Genomic DNA, 24,053 nt, shown 5'->3' on the forward strand with positions numbered 1-24,053 from the left:
AATAATGTGTCCATCAATGTCGAATTGATGGAGGGTCAACCTCAAACACTATAAAAGGGACTCTAAAAGGAAGTAGGCATCTCACCCATATCTACTTCTTTCTATTGTTGCAATATAGAACCTCCTATTACTCTCTTACTTAAGTATCAGAGTGATCCCTCAGAGTACGCCACAAATCCTCCAAACTATTTTGTGATTGTCTCTTTTCAGGTGGTTGTGATGAAAGGATAATTCAAGAAATTTGTTAGGAAAAACACACACGACCATATTAGTCCCCATAGAGATAGAGAGAGAGAGAGAGAGAGAGAGAGAGAGAGAGAGAGAGAGAGAGAGAGAGAGAGAGGGAAATCACAGGTGCCTTAAGTGTTTCGTGGTTTGTAGAGTTTAGAGAGAGGGAGATGTAGCCTAACAAGGCTTTCACCTCTTGTTTTGATGATAACAAATGAAGAAAATGTTAATGACATTATGTGTTCAAGTAATGATGTTTTTAGGAATCTGAAAAAGCCAAACTCAACAAAGCTTCGGAAGATCACCAACAAGCTTAAAGGTGTATGTTGTATGATGAAGTGATCAAACCAGGAAGCACAAAGACATCTGAAGATGAAATGAACCTAAAGCTTCAAGATGATCATGAAGTTTCAAAGAACAAGAAATGTTTATATTAGTAGGAATCTTCATGTAAGTACTTCAAAGTTAAAAATGTCATTGTGAATGAAATGAAGCTCATTAGGGGATAAATATGGACTTAGAGACTTTATTTTAATACCCCAGAAAATGTTTTTCAAAAGTAAGAAAGCAAAGAAACCAAATATTATTGAAAAAGAAAGAAGAAAAGTGATTTTGTACTGTTCAGGCAACTGAGGTTAAATCCTCAGGCAACCAAATATTTTTGCTGAAGAAAATCAAACAGGCAATGTATCTTTAGGCACTTGACCTTGTGTCTTCAAGCTTCGGAACTCACTTCAGGCCATTGAGGTTGCACCTCAGGCAACTGAAGTGCAGCAACGGGCAGATTTGTCAAACTTCTCTTTTTCAAATTTAATTGACTTGCGCCCTAATATTTTTGGAAACTTTGGAGACACTCCAAGTAAACTTGAGGAGCACGAACGAAAGTGTTTTTGAAGCCCATATATACATGGTTTATGAGAAACAAATACACCAAGCATTGAAAATTCTTTCAAGATCTTTTTCACTCAAAGCTTCTTGCTATTTGTTTTAAAGCTCTAAATTGCTGCGAAATTTCTAAGAAATCTCTGAGCTTTTACAACTTTTCTAAAATATCTTATTTAAGTTCTTGATCCTCATCAAAGAGAAGTAAACCGGTGATATTTATATCGAGCACTTCATTCTTTTGATATTTTAAATTTGAAGTATATTAGTTCTAAATTGCTGTACTAATCAGCTCTTTGTGTGAGCAAGTTCTTGTACACAAGTATTTGATTTGTATCTTGTAGATTGACAATTCCAAGGGTTGTTTGAATCGTTGGCTAAGTAAGGGGATATTGCTTAGAGAAACGGGCTCTAGCCTAGTTAAGAAGTGACGACGAGGGGATATCATTTGGAGAAGGCAGACTCTAGCCTTACTCAAGAAGTGTTGTAAAGGTATTGTTTCGCCCATTAAAGGAACAAGTTTAGTGAATCCTTTTGTGATTTGTCAAAGGCAAGGACGTAGGCTGGGTATAAGTTGAACCTCGTAAAAATCTTCGTCTCACTCTCTCTTTCCCTATTCTTTATATTCAGTACATATTTAAATTGCGTGGATGGTTTAAATTTAAAATCTTATAAACTACGTATATTTGGAAATCAAGTAAACCTTAAAGTTTGATTTTGATTTGGGTTGCAGAAACTGAAAGGGAGTACGTTGGTTGAACCATTCTTTGCGAAAACCATACGGGAGTACGTTACTTGGCTAAACATCCCAAAGATAAATTAACTTAAGAGTTTATTTGAATTCTGAAGTTTGGAAAGAGTAATTGGATTTTATATTGAACATTATATTGAAGAAGAAATTTCATATATACAGGGCTTTGTTCAAAACTCACATTCACCACAGGGCTGAAAACATCAAAAGGTGAAAGTTACATATATTATATTCACTATAATTGGAAGGCATAAAGATTTGTTTTATATTCCAAGAGTCTTAAATCTTGAATGATTTCATCAATCTAATAGTCCTACAGTGAACTTATATTAGGTAAATAAATTGTGGTTGTGTTGGTTTGGAAATTGTGATTAATTGTTTGACTATTTTTACTTTCAAAGTGTGGTTGAAAATTGAATGTTTAATTGTGTTTAATTGTGTTGTTGATTAATTGTTCAAAAGAAATCAAGTTCTTGTTTGATTGACAAAATAAATAAACAAGTCAAAGAATTAGTTAAATATTAAAAGAAGTTAAGGACTTTAAAAGAATTAAAGAGAAAGTTTTAAAAAGTCAATTCACCCCCCTTCTTGAGAAGTTATTCCTAATTTCAGGAGAGATCATAGGTACCTCAAGTGTTTTGAGGTTTGCAGAGTTTTGATTTTCTTTATTGGTATTAATATTAAGATGTTTCAAATTAAAAATATGTACTTAATAAATTTTATATCACAGTCATTGCTGTTATTGATTTTATTTAAAATTTGACACATGTTTTATTTAATATTTTAGTTTTGAAGGTTTTATTATTTAGAATAAGATGAAATATAATTTAAATTTTAAGAATCAAGGAAATAATTATTCCTTATGTATTCTTAATCATTTCATTGAACATGTAATAAGAAAGGAATATACATCCTCATAATAAAATTTGAGAATGGTTATTCATTATCTATTTCTTGTTATGGAATCAAAAAATATTTTAGATTGTTATTTTTCCTTATAGTAATAACATAATTTGTTGAATAACTAATTGTAACTAGCCTACTAGAACTAACCTATTCACTGCAAAAAAAACTGGTTTTTAATAACGAAACTATTAATGGCGGATTCAATTTTTTCACTAAAAGTGGGTATTAGTAACGGTTTTAGCAATTGTCACTAATACGACACTATTAGCGATGGATTTTAAACCGTCACTAATAGTTTCGTTCCTAAAAAACTAAAAAATATCGCGAAAAAACATTTTTCGTGTAGAAATTATTCCGGAAAAATATTAGCAACGATTTCTACGATATTAGTGACGAATTAAATCCGTCACTTAAAGAAACTTATTAGTGACAATTAATAACCGTTACTACTATTATTTATAAAAAAAATTATTTCACAATATTAATGATGAATGTGAAGATTCGTCACTATTAGCCCATTATTAATAATGGATTTGTGAATCGTCACTAACACTTCTTTTATTTAAAAAAAATTTATTTCGCAATATTAATGACGAATCTTCACATTCGTCACTATTAGCCAATTGTTAGTGACGGATTTGTGAACCGTCACTAATACTTCTTTTATTTTAAAAAAATTTTAAAAAATTTATTTCATAGTATTAGTAACGAATTAGTAGATTTGTCACTATTAGCCTCTTATTAGTGATAAATTTGGGAACCATCACTAATACTTCTTTTATTTTAAAAAAAAAAATTATTTCATAATATTAGTGACGAATCTTCACATTCGTCACTATTAGTCAATTATTAGTGACTTATTTGGAAATCATTACTAATACTTCTTTTATTTTTAAAAAAAATTAAAATATTTTATTTCATAGTATTAATGATGGATTTGATGATTCGTAACTATTATCCCCTTATTAGTGATGAATTTGGGAACCGTCACTAATACTTCTTTTATTTTAAAAAAAATGAAAAAAAATTTATTTTGCAATATTAGTGACAAATCTTCACATTCATCACTATTAGCCAATTATTAGTGATAGATTTGCAAACTGTCACTAATACTTCTTTTATTTAAAAAATTTTTAAAAAAATTATTTCATAGTATTAGTGATGGATTTGATGATTCATCACTATTATTCCCTTATTAATGACGGATTTGGGAACTGTCACTAATACTTCTTTTGTTTACAAAAAAAATTATTTCATAGTATTAGTGACGAATTTAGAGATTTGAACTTATTAGCCCATTATTAGTGACGAATTTACAAACCGTTACTAATACTTCTTTTATTTAAAAAAATAAAAAAAAATTATTTTATAGGATTAGCGATGAATTTGGATATTCGTCACTATTAGCCCTTTATTAGTGATGGTTCCTAAATCCATCACTAATACTTTTTTTATTTTAAAGAATAAAAAAATTTATTAAACACTATTGGTGAAGAATTTGAAGATTTGTCACTAATAGTCTGACACTGAAAAGTCACACACGGATTCCCCAATCTCATTCCTTTCCCTCCATCTCTCAATCTCTCCATCTCTCAATCTCTCTCTCTCTCTCTCTCTCTCTCTCTCTCTCTCTCTCTCTCTCTCTCTCTCTCTTCGTTGCCACTGTCGCTGACGCTCCAATCCATCCCTGTCACCGACGCTCCAATCCATCCCTGTCGCCTACGCTAAGGAGATCAACCGCTGGAGGCCTTCAAGGTATTCTCAATCTCTCCGATCTCTATCTCTCTTAGTCTCTCTATATCTCTCAATCTCTTCGGTCTCTCTCTCTCATTCTCTCCATCTCTCTTCGTCGTTGCCACTGACGCTCTGGATCCGTCCCCGTCACTTTCGCCAAGGAGATCAACCGTTGAAAGCCTTCCAGCCTTTAAGGTATGTTTCTTTGAACTAGGATTTGAAGAATTTTTTTTTTGTATTTTTTTTTTCAATTTTTTAAGTTTATTATGTGTTTGTGTTTGTTTCTCTATTTGTGTTTGGATTAACTGGGAAATCACATGCAAATTGGGACCCTTCCCTATAGCAGAGAACCTTGCATGATCTCTTATCCATCCATCAAAGACAAATCAAACCATCAAAAAAAGATCAATGTATATATATATAATGGTTCTAGTAGGCTATCTATATATATATATATATATATATATTTATATGATGATATAACCAACACATCGATGCCTTAGATTTCAATTAATATTAGGCAGTGGCACTGTGTGCTTTTGAATATATGTCATAAATCTTATTAAATATTGATATAAAATTAAAATTACAATTGGGAAGTCCAAAATCCCTTCGCCACTCTCCTTTAAAACACGTGAGGGTCATATCTTTTGTGTGTTCTGTAGTAAGTGGTGGTAAGAAAGACATACTATGCACCCGATGCTATCTTAATTTAAGGGTTTCAAAAAGATATATTGATCTTTTGTTTGGAGAGATTATAAATTTAAATTTGTATAAATTTAAATAAAATATAATCTAAAATTATATTAAATTTTGTTCAAATCTATCCAAATCCTTAAATTATGCATATTTAATCAACAAATAATTTTATATACATTTAATCAACTATTTCTCAAGTCTAATGCTGTTTTTATTTTCTAAAAGTCAGCATATTGTACACTTAAAAAAAAAAAAAAGGTAAGTCTATTTCTAACTCATTCTATTCATTGAATCTTAGCATTTTACATTCCCTTTGCTAAATTTAGCATCTTGCAAAGTTTGAATTATTTAGGATGCCATCATACATTAATCGTATACTATTTATAAATTTATAATAGTTGTATTTATTATTAATTTTCAAAATACATATTTTTCCCTCAAGTAGTTGCCTATTATAAGAAATTGAAAAAAGAGTTCAAAAAGATAAGATAAAAAAGACTCGGTCGAAAAGTCGACATTTAAGTTTCTTCTCATAAATACACGCAAAGGATAAAAGAGATATTTCACTTCAAACCAAGTTTCCTATTGCCAAACCAATTTATATTGTACTAATCAATTTTTAGGATTTATTTTATGAATATTTAGATCTAAGTTTTAAACAATGTGAATAATTAATCTCTCATTGAGCTGAGAAGTTTTAAACAAGTTTTGAATGCTTTTAGTCAAATTGGACTATTTCTTAATGATATCTCTGTCCTACTGCATTCATATTTCTAATATTATACTTGGAATTTTATTATACATTTTAATGAATTATTTGGAATAAAGACATGCATCTAGAGGGTCATCATCATCTTAAGGCATAAAACTAAGGGGGGAAAAATTTGAAAGCATCTCATGATTTTTTTCAAAAAAAAAAAAACATAAATATGACAGTACATCTCTTGAATTTCTTGCAATGACCAAAAAAAAAATCCTCTTGCATTATAATTTAGTGAAAAAAATAATCTTTCATTAGCTGACAGTCAATCGTACAAGTTCTTATAAAAAAAATATATTATTATTGCTCATGATTTTATATTTTACAATGTTCAAATTTCATTATCAACATTTTAAGATCTAGTCCTGTTGGCAGACAAAAGTAAAAAAAAAAAAAAAAGTTAAGCTCTAATTTTTTTTAAAAAAAATATTAAGATAAAATGTGCAAATTCTACTATGATATTAAATTATAACTTAAGTGAAATGATAAATACTTGCAAAAATTTTATTAAAAAATATTACTGATCACTATCTAGTATGTTCTTACGATTTTAAAATAAAATCTTACCAAACAAGTTGCTAGTAATTAAAAATGGAATACTAGTTATAAATAAAAGAATAATAAAGTCAAATTAACCAACAATGACTTGTTTTGCAGTTTCATATTTAAAAAATCTTAAGGACGTCTATGGATTTCACCATAAAAACGAATGTCCAAAATTTTGATATTCATAAATCATTGTTGGTTTTGATAGGCACCCAAGACAGAGGGTAAACTGGGTGTTTTTATGAATAATAAATTTGCTTCTTCTATTGATGTACATAATGAAAATTTAAACATAAATTCTTAACAAATAACTTTTAAATTGACCTTTTTAAAAAGAGATGATAAGAATGAGTTTATTGAAGTCGTTTTAAAAATATTTGGTCTTCTTGTGAAAATAGAGCTGCTAGAAAGAAAAACCTAGATTTGAGTATTTGATGAAAAAAGTTGTAAGGTGTTTAAAAGTATATAATAACTAAAATGAATATGTTCTTTTTAGGAAATATAATTAATACATTGACCGTTTTATAGTGTTAGAAAAAATTAAGGACAGCAATAGAAAAAATAATTTATTGGTGAAAAAAATTAGCTTTTTAGCTTTTCAAGTTTTAATTTTGTAACTTATAAAAAACTAAAAGTTGATTTTTAGAAACTAAAAAAACTATATCAAAAGTTAGACCTGCCTTTATCTTTTAAAAAGGACAAGACAAAAGAGGGAGATCAAACTCACCCTAAACAACTTAAATGTTTACCTTTTTATTTATGAATTAATATATTATAATCACATATATATTAAAATGTAGCGCTCACCCGAGCCATCCCTAATGATTTTCTTTGGTTTAGTAAATGAGTTTTAAAATAAATTTATGCTGAACTTTTTTAATAAGTAGGTGTGAATATTTTCTCGTAATGTTATTGTTAAGTATGCCCCTCTGAAAAAAAAAAATTTTTATTTTCAACATAAATCAAAGGGTTTTGTCTTTCCTAGCCAATGCCTCCGCGAACGAAACCTTGGGTTGCCTCAAAGCACAACCACTCGCACGAAAGGATTTCGTATGAGACAAGAGCACGAAAGGTGACTCTTGAGGATGTGTAGTTGGCCCCGACACGTTCTGCAGCGCCACCCATTAGAGAGTAGTACATGAATGTTACCCCAGAGCTTATAGAGGAGATGCCCACTCATCCGGTGCTATTCCATATGATTAGGCCGATCATGCCATATGATTTTGAGGCTCCGCTTCTGGTGAACATTCCTGATGAGTTGGTGCCGCACTGTATCCTCAGGCCACGCAAACCACCACCCTCCCCTCTTACCCCTGAATTTTGTCATCTTCTGGAGGAACTGGCATGGGGCCAAGATGCCACTAGAGCAGTAGCCACCTCGCCATGCTCAGCCAGTTTCAATTCTAATTTTGACTTTGATTAGGATAGACTAGATGTTTGGGTTCTTTTATGTGTTTTCTCTTTTGCTTATGTACTATGCTTATGCACCCTTTGCTTTTATTTTGTTTTATTTTCTTTTATTTGTTTTTTATTGTATTTTGTTTTTCCATGATTTTGAGAGGTTGTACGCATGCTTCAATGTTTCTATCTACATTGTATTGCCTTTGAAATTAATGAAAATACATGGTGCTTTTGGTTTCCACCTGTATTTTGTGCTTTACTATATCATTACGTTTTTTTTTTGCTATTTCTGGAATTTATGTGGATGCTACTTACATAGATAAGGTAGGCAAATAAGTGTTCACTTCTTTTATCCTTCTCGTGCATTCATTTGAGATTGTACACAGTTAGAAAATCTTTAGAACAACAATGTATAAAATACAGTGAAAGGCCAAGAACTAAATGTCATATGAAGTAAACTGCCAAATTAATTACTGTCATTTCTTGTGTTCATTAAAGCATAGACTCATTCAAGAATGGTTACTATACATGCATGCCTTATCGTACATGTGAGACAAAACAATTATTGAAATTCAATAAATTATTAGTCATACTATGTTGACTAATAATCAATTGAACGTGTTAATTATTTGTTTCGCTTACAATTACTAATGTTTATATTTCAACCATTCTTGGATTGTCCAATATGGACAATTTAGGAAGTTGTATTTACATTGTTGTCATGTTCACACTTTGTTAATTGTCATTATATATTTTGAGCATGTCTCTACTTGTGTTATTTGGGTGCATAGTGGGGTGTCATGACAATTTGTTAGTGATGGAAAACTAGCAACATGTTCACTTCCCCCATCTCGTGTGCTTGGAGAGCCATGGAGAGATGCTGCCGAAATTTATAATGACTACAATAAAAGAATTTGAGCAATTGATCATAATGTAAATGCAACATTCCTGAATGGTGGTTAAAGATTATAGGATTCACAATGCATGCTTCATAAACATTATGAGAATGTAATCAACACCATTTACTTGAACATGTTATAGGGTAATTAATAAACATGGATAAGAGTTGGATGAATGCTCAGGGTAGGTTTTTTCCAGAGTACGTGAAAAGGGTGCATGATTTCAGAGAGTTCACGCATCCTCGTGCAGACAAAGCCAATAGAATAAGATGTCCTTGCATAAAATTCCAAAACATAACATTCAAATATATTGATTTGGTTCATACACATTTATTAGACTTTGGAATGGATAAAAGGTACATAACATAGGTGTTCCACTGTGAAGATTACGCAGTTCAGAGCGATAATGATGACGATGAAGATGAGGGGGCAAATATAGTAGGTGGTGATACACGTTCGGAAGGGTTAATCGAAATGTTAGGTGACTTGCAAAGGGGAATTGTAGTGGAGCTGGACGATGTCAATGTGTCGCGTACTGGTGATGAATCTACTTCAACAGGTACCATACCTTGCGATCCTAGTACATTGAATTGACTTAGTAAAGCATTTGCTAATCTCGTGAGGGATGCACGGGTGCCCCTATACCCAAATTGTAAAAAGTTCTCAAAATTAGAGTTTCTGATAAAGTTGCTTCATGCAAAAACAATGCATGGGTTATCTTAGAGCACATTTAACATGCATTTAAGCTTCATTAAGGTGACACTACCTTATGGTGAAATACTTCTGAAGTTCTTTTATGAGGCGAAGACATACATGCATGAATTGCGTCTCGATTACATTCCAATACATGCGTGTAGGTATGATTGTGCACTCTTTTATGGTGAACATGAAAATGCGAACGAGAGCACAGAACGTGGTGAACCGAGGTCTACAACTAATCAGAAGAAGGGTAAAAAGATCCCCCAAAAAGTTTTACGAAATTGTCCATTAATCCCACGACTGCAACAATTATACATGTGCAGAAAGACTACTGCCGATATGAGATGGCATCAAGATAAATGTCTTCAAGATAGAAACACCTTTAGCCATCCAATGAACTCCGAAGCTTGGGCTAATTTTGATAAAATGCATCAGTGGTTTTCTAGTGATCCTCGCAATATCAAACTTGGCCTTGCTTCAATTGGTTTCAATCCTTTTAGTAACATAAACAACCCGTATAACATATGGCAAGTTATGATGATGTCATACAATATGCCGTCATGGCAATGTATGAAATAACCCTTCATTTATATGTCTCTGCTTATTTTCAGACCGAGGGCACCTGATAATGATATTGATGTGTACCCACGTCCGTTAATTGACGAGTTGAAAGAACTATGGGAAAAAAGAGTGGAGACATTCGATGTGAAAACCAGGACAATATTTCGGATGCATGCTGCAGTGTTGTGGACAATTAATGATTTTCCCGCTTACAGCAACCTATCAGTTTGGAGCACAAAAGGTTACTTAGCATGCCCAGTCTATAAAAAGGATGTTGGGTCCTTATCCTTGAAACATGGATGCAAGTTATGCTTTATGTGTCATTGTCATTTTCTATGACCTAGACATCCTTGGAGGACTCGTGGCATCAAAAGCTTTAATGGAAAACCTGAACGAAGGTTGTAGCCAAACCCACTAAGTGGGGAAGAGATATTAAACTAGCTCAGGTTGATCAAAGATGTGAAATTTGGGAAACCACCGACTAGTAGAAAAAGAAAACGTGCTGAGTGGGAGTTGAATTGGACAAAGAGAAGCATCTTCTTCGAGTTGCAATACTGGAAAGATCTTCCACTGCGCCACAACTTGGATGTCATTCACATTGAAAAGAACATTTGTGAGAATGTCATTTGCACATTGCTAGGTATAAATGGGAAGACAAAGGACATCGCAACTGCTCGTTGGGATATGGAAGATATAGGAATATAGCCTAAGTTGCATTTGATTCGTGATGGGTACAAACTTCTCATGCCATCAGTCTGTTACAAATTTTTGAAGGATAAGAAGAATAATTTCTTCGAATGGTTGAAATCAATGAAGTTTTCTAATGGATATGCATCAAACATAGCTCGATGCATGAGCACGAAGGAAGGGAAGATTGTAAGAATGAAAAGTCATTACTATCACGTCCTTCTGCAATGAGTTCTACCCATTTTCCTTCATGGACACTTGACTGATGATGTTCGCTCAGTACTAATTGAGCTGGGAATCTTCTTCCGATAGTTGTGCTCCGAGAAATTGAGTGTGAACATACATGAATAGTTAGAGGAGGACATTGTGATCATGCTATGCAAGCTATAAAAAATATTTTTGTTGGCATTCTTCGATGTGATGGTCTACCCAGCCATCCATTTACTAAGGGACGCCATAATTGGAGGACCAATCCAATATCATTGGATGTATCTTAATAAAAGGTAAATTATAAAGTCCTTATATAATGGTAACGTGATTTCCTTTTCTTTTCTTTTCTTTTTTTTTTCTTTTTTGTGTCTACAAGTCAATAATGTTATGTAAAATGCACAGGTTCTTGCCCACTTTGAAGGGGTATGTGGGCAATAAGGCATGGCCGGAAGGTTCAATCATTAAGCCATACATTGACAGTGAATGTCTTGCATTTTGCTCAATATAGCTACATGATATTGACACAAGGTTCACTCATGAAGAGTGAAATGTAGACATTCATGCTATTAATGTCGAAGATGAAGAACCGAGGAGCTCTATATTGAGAAAATTTTTGGTCGTTCGGTGCACAGGTTTACGATTTCATTGATATGGACAATCTACAAAATGCCCATTTTTATGTCCTCAATAATTGTGATGAAAATGTTCCATATATCGAGTAAGTGTTTCGAAACTCCTTACTTTGCATTGTATTTACATATGCATATTTATATACTTACTTAACATTAACATGTATTATTGTTGCATATAGCGAACATAAAGCTGAACTTCTGACCCAAAATGAAAAGAATGTTGACGAAAGACATAAGAAGGATTTTGTCAATTGGTTTAGGAGCCGTGTAAGTAACAAATACTGCGTAAGTATGAAGCAATGTACATTTTCAATATTGAAGATTTACTCATCTAAACTCATGTTTATTTAATAGATGAAAGTCATGTACTACAATAAAGAACCAATGGCAAGTAAAGATTTGTACGTGTTGACATGTGGCCCCAATCAACGAGTTAATCGCTACCATGATTGCATTGTCAACAGGTTATGATTTCATACAAAGTCCCTCGAACTGAGTAGAAAAACCCAAAATTGTGGGGTTGTGGTGCTAGGCACAGAAGGAGATGAAGAAATTGACTACTTTGGTGTCTTCAAATGATATTTTAGAGCTTAACTATGGAGCCAACAGACTCATCTACCTGTTCAATTGTACCTGGTGGGACATTGGTGACAAAAAGACTGGGATAAACACGGATGCCTACTTTACTAGTGTCAATTTTAGCAAGACATGGTATCAAAATGACCCTTTTGTGCTAACGACACAAACAGAACAAGTGTTTTACCTTAAAGACACCAAATTAAAGGGTTAATGGCATGTAGCCCAAAAATTCTTCCCCAAAGTTTGTATGCTATGATAGAAGTTGTAAATGGGGAGAAGAGTGGCAGTGAGGCTACATTCCAAGAAAATAAGCTATCTGTCAATGCAGTAGTTCAAGTAGAACACGTAGGGACTGCTGACATTACAATTGAACATTCTGTAGATGTTCAATTCGTCAATGATGAGGAAACTGATGGGGAAGATGAAATAGGGGTCGAGTACTATAGTGAAGAGGAAGACACTTTAGAAAGTGAGGATGATACCGATATTGAGGATGTATAGGGGGGTAAGCATGTAATGCCCTGAACTAGCCAAGTGCGGCCTAGAGGTCACTTGTTACATTCACCTATTACTGATACCATACTCCACAATTATGTAGCAGAATTAAAACATACAACCTCACATTTAAATACTAGAGTCTAGCTATATACATATGTGTATCTCATAAAAAACTGCCAATACTTATTTATTACATACCAGTACTTAAAAGCATAAACTATACATAAAATGTTTATACAAAATTTCCAAAATTACTCAAAATGCTACCCTGCTAGAGCTCTAGGTTTGATCTCCCAATGGACCTGAAAACATGATTATCCACTCGGATGAGACACATCTCAGTAAGGAAGAACAAATCATAGTAATATGTGGCAGAGTGTTTAAATATTACAAAATATATATTTTTTCTTTTGCCATTCACCATCAACCGCAGCTAAGAAACACATCATTAATATTAACATTGATCTCTAAAGACTAGCTTATGATTTCATACTCACATTCATAATTATTTTTAATAATAATACCCGAGAATAGGGAAGATTACCCATCCATACAAGTAGCTTCCCCCTACTCTAATACCAGTATCAGGGCACTCACCTTACTTAGTAAGCCCTCAGGCAATGTATATAGATAAAGTCTCCAAGAATAGGGAAGTTTACCTACCCATACAAGTACCTTCCCTCTGCTCTGACATCAAATTGAAAATAGCAGGGCACTCGCCTTTCTCAGCAAGCTCTTGGCAAAAAGTTTTACCTTGCCATATATATACATATAATTAAATTATTATATCATTCCTCTTATCCGATCACATTTCATATAAACATACTATCCACATAGGACTCTCATTCATACAAAACACACAATCCATATAAGATTGGTCCACATAAGACTATCATCAACACATGGTCCATATAGGACAAACATCAACGCATGGTCCATATAGGACAAATATCAATACATGGTCCACACAGGACAAATATCAATGCATGGTCCACACAAGACTAACTTCACACAGAAACATATCATGGCCCACACAGGCACCACTAACTACCAGTACCAATCACCATAACCTACCCATAGTATATCAGTAGAACAACTTCTTCAGGCCTACCAATGCTTTACCCTAATATGTAATGATAATATACGAACTCCTCAGACCTGCCAACGTATATCATGATTACATTTAGGCAATATAATGAACTCTTCAGGCTTGCCAACGTTATATTGTGATACACATGAATAACCACATAAAATGACTCATATACACACATCACAATATTTGTCACACAACAATCTCAACAACTGTATTTATAGCCAATCATAATTTATCACCCATCAGTATTCACAACATGCGAATATCCCTAACCAACCAGTGATCACAATCCAACAGTATATTTCATCATTCTGTACTTACAACAACCAATTAAAATTATGAAAGTTGTATTCCTGACACACAATTTCTTTTCCATATATATATATATATATATTATACCAAAGGTCAATATTTTCCCAAATGATCAACTATTCAAATACATCATACCTAAATATATATTATATTCCCAAATTAGCCGATTTAAACTTTAATAAAAATCCTACTATAATTAATTCCCCTTACCTGGTTTTCCTAGATTACATATGTGGAAACCCCAATATGTCGTTTGCGGCACTCACCCGAACCCTATTTCAAAAACCCAAGTTTATCAACACAAACTTCAACAAAATGCTATTTTATCATTCCATGTACCCTTAATAGTCCATATTATTAATGGAACTTAAAAATACCCTACTTACCCTGGTTTTGGAGTGGTTCCCAAGTACTCCAAACCGAAAATCTACTCTGCCTATGTTGTAGAGAAGCTTTCTAGGAGTCTCTTGGTAGCTTCCGATCGTTGAATCAAACTAAATTCAGGTCGGATTCGAAGAAAATAGGTAGAGGAACCGAAACCCAGAGAGAGAAAATAAGAGAGGAGAGAGAATTTCACAGAAAGAAGTGCCAAGGCCTATTTATAACTAGGCCCTCGTCGATGAGACACATGGACTCATCGACAAGGCCAAGAAGAACATTCATCGCCGAGGTCAAATATGTTCGTCGACAAGGCGTTTAGAAAGCTAAATTTTCCCTACTCTCGGTAATTCCTCGTCGATGAGACACATATACTCGTCAATGAAACCCATAAAATTGCTCGTCTACGAGAAGATCAATGTCGTCAATGAGTCCCTGATTAATTCTTTTGAAATTTCTTTTCCCCTTTCTTTTATTTATCCCTATTCCATTTATTATCTTCCTTATTATTTTAGTAGTTACAATTTTTTGGGTCGTTACAAAGCATGTTATGTTATCACTATGTATCTGGCATGTGTAAATAACTTAAAATATATTTATTATGCATCCATCTAATATTCATACTTCTTATATTTGCTTGTCTAATATTTTGCAGACATGGCACTAGGAGGTCGACATGGCCGACTTCCTTCCAGACTCTCGACTACATCATTGCATGAGGATGATCCAACGTCCTCGAGACCGACAGAGCACGTCGGTCCTGATGCGACACCATCATTGTCTAAGCCATTGGGACCTTGGCCAGACATGGATACCACAGTTCGGGATGACACGCAGGGTGAGTTGCCCACCATGATGAGCAGTGTTGGAAAGGTTACGATTAATTTATTTAGATGTAAACTATTGATGGTTATTCACGTGCATGATTAAAATATTGTTCTTAATTTAACTCTTCTTTCAACATCGACATCCAAGATGAGGTTAGACTATGGTGTAGTGAAGAACACGAAGCTTAAGAAGCACCTGGAGAGGATGGGGCAGCGGATTTGGATTGACATTCCTCTAGGCTTCACAGCCCCGCATGATGATTGGTGCCCAGCGTGGACATGGGAGCTTGGCATTATATACCGACAATATGCTCTAGTCACCACCTTCAGCTTGCTGTAGGTGACTACAGCGCATCTCATGGTTCTTTACATACGCATCTTGGTAAGTAATCCCAAACCTTTTTTTTTTTTTTTACTTTTAATATACTAGCCAAACAACTGTCTAACATTCTAACTATATTACCTATATAGGAGGAGTTTGATATGGACATTCTCCATGCAGACCATGTGAAGAGGGTGGTGGGCGTGCAATTGTGCAATAAATTTAAGACCTATCGTGCCAAAATGTGTGAACATTTTCGTGCGATGGGAGATCAAGCAGAAACCCACCCATACGATAAGATTTCCCAAGAGGATTGGGAGGTGGTGTGTCGCCATTTCCACGACCCACACTATTAGGTGATGTGTTTGTATTATAATAACTACTTTAAGCTTTGTTGTGGCTAATAAGAAGTCATTACATCTTTTTTGTAGGCTATATGTGAAAAAATGTTGTGAACCGCAACAAACTCCCTATGATGCATGAATTAATATCATTACCTGAATTAATATTAATGATGTTTTATACGATAATGTAGTGTGATCCCAAGACTGGCGCAGAAGAGCCCCTTTTAGGTCTTTATCAGAGAACACACCAAGGCGATCAGGAGAGTGGTACGATGGTGCGTAGGGCAAACATGTAAGTCAAAGAAAATATTTAGTTTATAATTTAATTCAAAACATCGAAGTCGTATTCTTATTTCTTCCTTTTTATCATTTTCATAACTAAAAATAGGCGAGGATGGTCGAGCTGAAGGATGCACTTGTTTCAGAGGGGAGTCAGCAAATGATAGATTACCAGATAACCACTCAAGTGCTTAGGGAAGGAGCGGGGGGTTGGGTGATAGGTCTTGGATGTGGATACATCGCCCCAAAATACATCATCTTCTATGGGTGCGGCATCTTGTGCTGAGATGGAACGAGCGCGTCGAGACACCGAGTCTTGGGCGGACAAGATGGTTCAGCATATGCATACGATGGAAATAGAGAACCAATAATTGAAAAACAAGGTTTCTAACGTCACAGTGGAGAACCAGAGTTTGAAAGACATGGTGTCTAACGTCTCAATGGAGAACCAGAGTTTGAAAGACAAGGTGTCCAACGTTGAAGCCACACTCACAACAATTCTAAATAGGCAAGCGCAGTTCAAAGAAATGATGCACCAATCTCGAGAAAATGATGCAGGTGGCTCCTTTTATTAGAAGGTATGTAAAACGTAGTTTGAACTGCATGCTGGTAGTTCTGTTACTTGTTTAATTCTATTCATATGTTAAATTGTGAATTGTTAGGAGATATTGGAACTGTATTGCTTGTGTTGTTGGGACTTGATTTATCTTTTCTACAATTTCATATATGTGTAAACAGACCCTACGTTGTGTACTAATGCTGCTGGCTTTGCTAAACCTAGGAAGAACTTTTGTGACTTTCAAGTTTGGGAAATTTTCTATTTACAAATAGCATGCTGACGAAATTTGTTAAATTCCAACGCTTTTTTAACCTCCTCCCAAATAAATCTTTCAAATACTATCGCCTCAACATTTGATGCCAAAAGAGAGGCATAGAAACCACCTTCCCAAAGCAAACACCCTTGATATGTTTTACCCTGAATTACTCTTGAATTCCTTGTTTACTAAATGCACCAAACCATGGCGATTAGTGCACAACACTATACAATTCTAGCATCATTCCTTCTACCAAAACCTCAAAACCTAATAAGAAACAACTCTTCCATGGTTCTGATTCTGCTGAACTGTGCATATCATCAATAATGATATGTTTTTTTTTCTACTTATGCCATTTAGTTCTTAGAGCCTCTTATATTTAGTAGTGCGGGTTAAGGTTACATCAAATAGGATAAGAATATTTATTCCTATGGGGGGCAAAAAGACACTAGAAAATGGAGAAAATAGATTTATATGCCTCAACACTCAGCCAATGTCTGTTAATGAAAGAATCAAATTCTTCAGCTTTCACATATTTTACATATAACTTTTCATTTCATTCCCTTCTTAACAAGCTAATTAACCTTCTTAATCTTGAGCTCATTTTAAACACATTCTTTCAAGTTACAACAAACTAAGTTTTGTGTCCTGCAAGATACAGGTGAAAGCATTACAATCCATTTGTTCAACACAACTTAAGGTTACATCAAATAGGAAAAGCATATTTATTCCCAAGGTGTGGAGAAGTAAGACACTAGAAAAAGGGAATAAAAAAAAGGACTAGAAATAAGACACTATACGAGATTTTGTATCATTTCATCATACTTTAAATAGGACAAGAATATACATTGTCACAGTAAAATTTGAGAATAGCAATCCCTTTCTACTTCATGTTATCAATTCATAAAAAATTTTATAGTCATTTACATCATGATAATGGTTTTTTTGTTTAGGTAAGCTATCAAATCCTAGTGTATAATTGTTCTATTTTTGTGCATAGAAAATTTAGCATCTATACCTCATACTTTTAAGTCTAATATACGTGAGCTTGAAAAAGAGATTCATGAAGGGGTATACTTGGGAAAATTGATCATGTAAGAAATATGCTTAAATATTGTTAGCTGGTAAAGTTTATACATGATAAACTTATAATTATGCCCACTCACGTAGGTGTGGAGAAGTCAGACACCTACATTTTTTAAATAAGCAAATTGCCCCACAATTCAAATTTGGTCATTTTAAACAGATCTACCTGCAGATATATACATGCACTAAAACATGTACTCATGCATTGATGCAGCACATAAACACACTCAGAGTGAGCAACCCTTATTCGAAAATAATAAACTTAAATTCTTTTTAAAACTAAAAGCAAATAAATTAAAATCAATATCTTTTAATGAAGCATCTCTCTTTCCTACCATCAGGTAATATACATTCTAAAAATGTGCACATGTGTGCTTGTTTAATTCTATTCATATGTTGAATTGTACATTATTGGGAGATACTGGAACTATATTACTTGTGTTGTTGGGACTTGATTTATATTTTCTGCAATTTCATATTTCATATATGCATAGACAGACCCTAAGTTGTGTACTACTGCTGCTGGCTTAGCTAAACCTAGAAAGAACTTTTGTGACTTGCAAGTTTGGGAAATGTTCTATTTACAGACAACATGCTGTCGAAAATTTGTTAAATTTCAATGCTTTCTTAACCTCCTCCCAAATAAATCTTCTAAACACTATGACCTACAAGTAATACAGGAGCCTCCCAGCCAACTCCTTAACTAAAGATCTAACAACATTAAACTCCTAACTTAAGACACAATTAGGGAAACGAAGATCAAAAGCATGCATAAAATCTAGTCAAAATAAAGATCTTTATGTATGTATGTATGTATGTATGTATGTATGTATGTATGTATGTATGTATGCATGTATGTGTGTGTATATAAATTTAAATAGATCATAGTGTTTCAAAACTTACTTTTTTTTTGGTACGACTTCTAAGATGCAATCATTACTGGTTGGATTATTCTGAACTGTTTAGTGTAAACAACCAAGTTTGAAACATAACTTTATGAAAAATGTCCTATTTATAGGGGAAATGCTGCCAAAATTTTTTAAAACTTCTATAATTTTGGAAAACATAATCCTATGGACTTTCATGCATATCATTGTCTTTATTTTTGAGTCATAAGGTTGTCTTGAGCACATTGAGCATCTGTATATGATGTAAAAATCTTCTGAATTGCATGCTTTTGTGATTTTCAGGTTTGGGAAATGTTCTATTTACAGATAACATGCTACCGAAAATTTGTTAAATTTCTCCAAAAATAATCAAAGACATATACCATATTTGTGAGAATGATTATAGTGTGTTGAATGTTAAAACATTTTTGAAAGGATGAGTGAAGTTCAAATGAATTATGAATTTCATCTCTAAATTTACTTTTACATATGTTAAGTGAAAATTCTATCAATAATGGGCCCATTAGCATTATTTAGTTATTATAGTTGTTTTTGAGTCTTAAAGAAGTCATGTAAACCTCAACATCATATTTTATTTTTTCATAGAACTATAGTCTAATATAGATTGTTTGTGGAATGCATAAACACATTATATTATTTAATGTTGATTATATGAAAATCTTGTGCACTCATAAAATTCATTAATTATTGGTTGGATTATTGTGAATTGTTCGTGTAAACACCTAGGTTTCAAACATATTTATATGGAAAAAGTCCTATTTACAGGGAAAATTTTGCCAAAATTTCTCAAAACTAATAAAACTTAACAATTTAAAGTAGTAACATTTTTTTTTAACTTTATTCGAATGTCCAATTATTTTTCTATCAAATCATTGATACTTATAGTACATATATGTTCAAAAAATTGTATATTGATTTTTTTTTATAATTCTTAATTTGTAGGGTTTGTGGCTGTCACACCGTCAACATCATCCCATGCACTATGGAAGGATGCATCTTTTGATTTTTTTTGTATTTTTTTTTTTTTTTTTGGTTAACTGAAGATATGGGATTCATGTATAAAACATTTGAAATTTGTATAATGTATTTGTATTTGATTTTGAATTAGAATTCTTAATAATTTATGAATCTTTTTAATAATTATGGTTTAATGTTATCTATGCTAAAATGTAATTACATATTTTCACAAGAATTAAATGGTTTCTATAGATATTAGTGAAGGATCAAAACTATCACTAATACTATACTATTAATGACGAATATTGATCCTTCAGTAAAGGCCAAGTATTAGTGACGGTTTTGATCATTTACTAAAGCCCCAACTATTAGTGACGAATTATAATCCTTGACTAAAGGCAATTAAGTATTAGTCACGGTTTTAATCCTTCACTAATACTCCACTATTAGTGACGAATTATGATCTTTCATTAAAGGCTAAAAAGTATTAGTGATGGTTTTGATCTTTCACTAATACTACACTATTAGTGACGGTTTCAGGATTCGTCACTAATAGAGGAGTATTTGTGATGGTTTTGATCCTTCACTAATACTACACTATTAGTGACGATTTTTAAATTCGTCACTAATACCCTATTATTAGTGACGAATTTGTGTCGAGCCAGTATTAGGGTTTTAGTGACGGTTATAATCCATCACTAACACGACATTATTAGTGACGGTTTCAAAATTCGTGACTAATAATTAGTAGTAATGGTAAATATAGCAACTAATTTAGAACCGTCACTAATACTTATAAATTCGTCACTAATAGTATTTGTAAGAACCCGACTCATGAAATATGGAATAAATAAATAAGAAAAGGGTAAAATAGTAAATTGAGTAGGCTTCTTCGACGAAGCTAGAGTTTCATCGATGAAGGGTTTCATCGATGAAGGCCCTTCTATTGTTCGGCGATGAAATTTAGAGGTTCATCGACAAAGAGAAGCCGAGAGGTTCTTGGGAATCCAAAAATCTCAAGCTCGTTGATGAGACCACCACTACGTCGATGAACCTCCTTCGCTGGCTCGTCGATGAAGACGCCGCCTCATTGACGAAGTTGGCCGAGTCAAAGGTACTATAAATATCCATTGTTTTGCTTAAAAGCTAAGATATCAAATTTTTCTCTCCCTCTCTCTCTCGAACTCGAAGCCACACACTCTCTCTCTCTAGATTTCTTCTTTGTTGGTTGTTAGAATCAACAAACCAACGTTACTGCAAGGATCAGGGAAGAAATCTCTACGTGTTTTGTGAAACGGATCTTCGTTTTGAGGTCTTCGGGTTTGACCCAAAAATCGAGGTAGGGTCGGTTTTCATTTCTGCTTCAATAGAACTGTAGGGAGTAAGATTGTAAGTAATTATTGTATTGTGGTTTATAGGTTTTGGGAACTCAGTTCATTGTTTAGGAGCCATAGAGTTCAGGTTGGATTTTTGGGGATATGAAAGGGGATTCTATTTATATTAGTTATTTTTGAAATCAGATTTGGTAGAACTATGGTTCACAATCCTATGTCTTTTGGCTACTTATTTGGAGAAATCTAAAGCGTAAAATTATGGAGTTTTCATATTGCAGTTTTGGGGAAAAGGGGGGCACCAAATTGTATCTCTGGTTTCATTGGAAAACTATAGATATATTGTGTTATAGAGATAGTCATGCCTTGACTTGTTTTAAACTATATTTTGAAAATCATAATTTTGAGATTACAAAATGAGTGTGGAATGATCTGTTATATGAACATGCATTGAGTTGTGATTTTCTGAAATGAGATATAGGAACGTGAGTTCCAAATTGTTTCAGGTGGTGAAAGAGTGTTCGGCTCTATATCCGAAGGTGTGAAATACCACCTACTAGAGGCAAGAGTGTCCGGTTCTATATCCGAGGGCATGAAATATCGCATCTTACCGACTGATCACCGAAGGGTGTGGATCCACCAGTTGTACCGGTACGATGCCATGGAAGCCTGGGGCTACGCCATGTGCCGGGGATGCCATGTAATGTGGACCAGCTTCATGCTAAAAGGTGTGATGACACCGGGTTGCTTGATCATATGTGTGTGTGTTGAGAACTATACTGGAACTATTTTGTGAAAATACTGGAACTGTATTGAACTGTGATATATTTTATATCATGATAACACTCATATGCCACACACTGATATAACTAGATTCTTCCTTACTCAGAGGTGTCTCACTCCTATCATACGTACATATTTCCAGGTCCTTCGAGTAACCGGAACTAGCGTCCTTGTGTTGGGAGCATAGTGGTCGGTATACTGTGTGAAGTACTTGTGTAAGTACTAGCACTGTAATAGGGTTGTCGTTTTGGGTATTTGCTGGCACCCTGGGTTATGTTTTGTATTATAAAGCTTAGACTCTATTTGTATAGACTCTGGTATGGTACAATGTATGTATGGAATGAACTTTTTCGCTAAGTATATGTCGTGTATGTGAATGTGTATAGGGTGTACGGGAACCCCACCGGGATAGACCCTCATTCATTAGAGTATTATTTATGTTTTGTATGATACAGGGACATGTTAGGTTACTACATCACACCTTAGGTCCCAATGCCGAGTTTGGGGCGTGACAGCTTAGTATCAGAGCTAACCAAGTTTCTAGGTCTTGTAGACTTGGTTAGGCGTAGCTATATGTACATACTAGAGTATAGGATGTAGGAAATGTGTAGAATAGGTCGAGGGTTGTTTTGTTGCTAGACAAGGACTCGTTGGTAGTGTTTTGTGTTTTTCCTGGAATGATGATTTCAGTAAAATCACAACAAACCATTGATGATTTTCGTGTCGATGTGATAGGACAAACCTAGACCCGTTAGATTGGTAGTTAACATGGTTAGATTTCAATGATTACATAAATTGTATATGACATAAGGATTATAACCTATTCCTATTCTATTTTCAGAATGGAGACCAAGGATAACAATTTGGATAGTAACTCCAAGGAGACTACGAGCAATGAGTCTCCTTCTGTGCCTTGAGGATTAACAAGGCAAGTTATGCGTGAGATCGGATGGAGTCTTAGGAGACGTGAACATTCTTCTACTGCTGCGGGGTATACCATCGAGAGGTTCACACGTATGCACACTCCGACGTTCTTAGGAGCACCTGATCCAATGATAGCAGAGGACTGGGTTGAGAAGATTGAAAGGATTATGGAGGTCTCACAGTGCACAGAAGTAAAAAGTCCTTTACGCTACCTTCCAGCTGTCTGGGGAGGTTGGGCAATGGTGGACTACGGTGAGTCTACTAGAGAAGCAAAGAGTCGGTCCTATAAAGATGACATGGAGCCGTTTCAAGGAAGTATTCTTTGAGAGATACTTCCCGGCCTCCACATGCGATGCTAAGGTGGATGAGTTCTCTATTCTGACACAGGTAGATATGATGGTGCAGGGGTATGCTGCTTGGTACATAGAGCTATCTCATTTTGCACCGTGCTTGATCTCGAATAAGTACGAGAAGACTCGAAGGTTAGAGAAGGGCCTGAGAAAAGACATTCATAGATTAGTGGGTATGTTGTAGATCTGTGAGTTTTCAGTTTTGATGAATAAGGCCACTATGATCGAGACCGGCATTTAGGAGGATAAGGTGGATCAGGAATCAAAGAAGAGGTTAGTGCCATCACGTTCTACTCATGGATCATGGAAGAAGAAGAACAAGGGCTCAAGGTTACCACCAGAATACCGAGCATTAAGGTTCTCAGGTGGATCAGTCGCGTGATTGTTGTATCAAATGCCATAAATGGCATGAGGGTGAGTGCCAGTCATTTGGGGGTAACTATTACAGTTGTGGCAAACTAGGCCACATGGCTCGTAACTACCATGCACCGAAGAGAGTCACATCTGCATCCAGTGTGAACCGGGGTAGCGATTAGATACCTCGGGGAACCATCCAGGCGAACACAGCTCCAGCGAGGGTGTATTCTCTTACTCCAGCGGATGCTGACCGTGCGGGGAATGTAGTGATAGGTACCATATTATTTCTTTCAAATAGAGTTGTTGTTTTATTTG

At 34.3% G+C, this 24,053-nt stretch overlaps 1 protein-coding gene across 1 annotated transcript in view; it reads left to right on the plus strand.

Moving 5' to 3' along the window:
* LOC131158631 (uncharacterized) overlaps positions 1–23,024 on the plus strand; it is an 88,604-nt gene extending 65,580 nt beyond the window's left edge. Inside the window, exons 2-4 of the mRNA XM_058113496.1 lie at positions 15,111–15,293; positions 15,441–15,618; positions 22,949–23,024. Coding sequence (XP_057969479.1) covers positions 15,111–15,293; positions 15,441–15,618; positions 22,949–23,024 — 437 coding nt within the window. The remainder of the gene's footprint in view (positions 1–15,110; positions 15,294–15,440; positions 15,619–22,948) is intronic.
* Positions 23,025–24,053: the final 1,029 nt, after the last annotated feature.

The sequence above is a fragment of the Malania oleifera genome, chromosome 6, assembly GCF_029873635.1.
Source record: "Malania oleifera isolate guangnan ecotype guangnan chromosome 6, ASM2987363v1, whole genome shotgun sequence".
Classification (NCBI taxonomy): Eukaryota; Viridiplantae; Streptophyta; class Magnoliopsida; order Santalales; family Ximeniaceae; genus Malania; species Malania oleifera.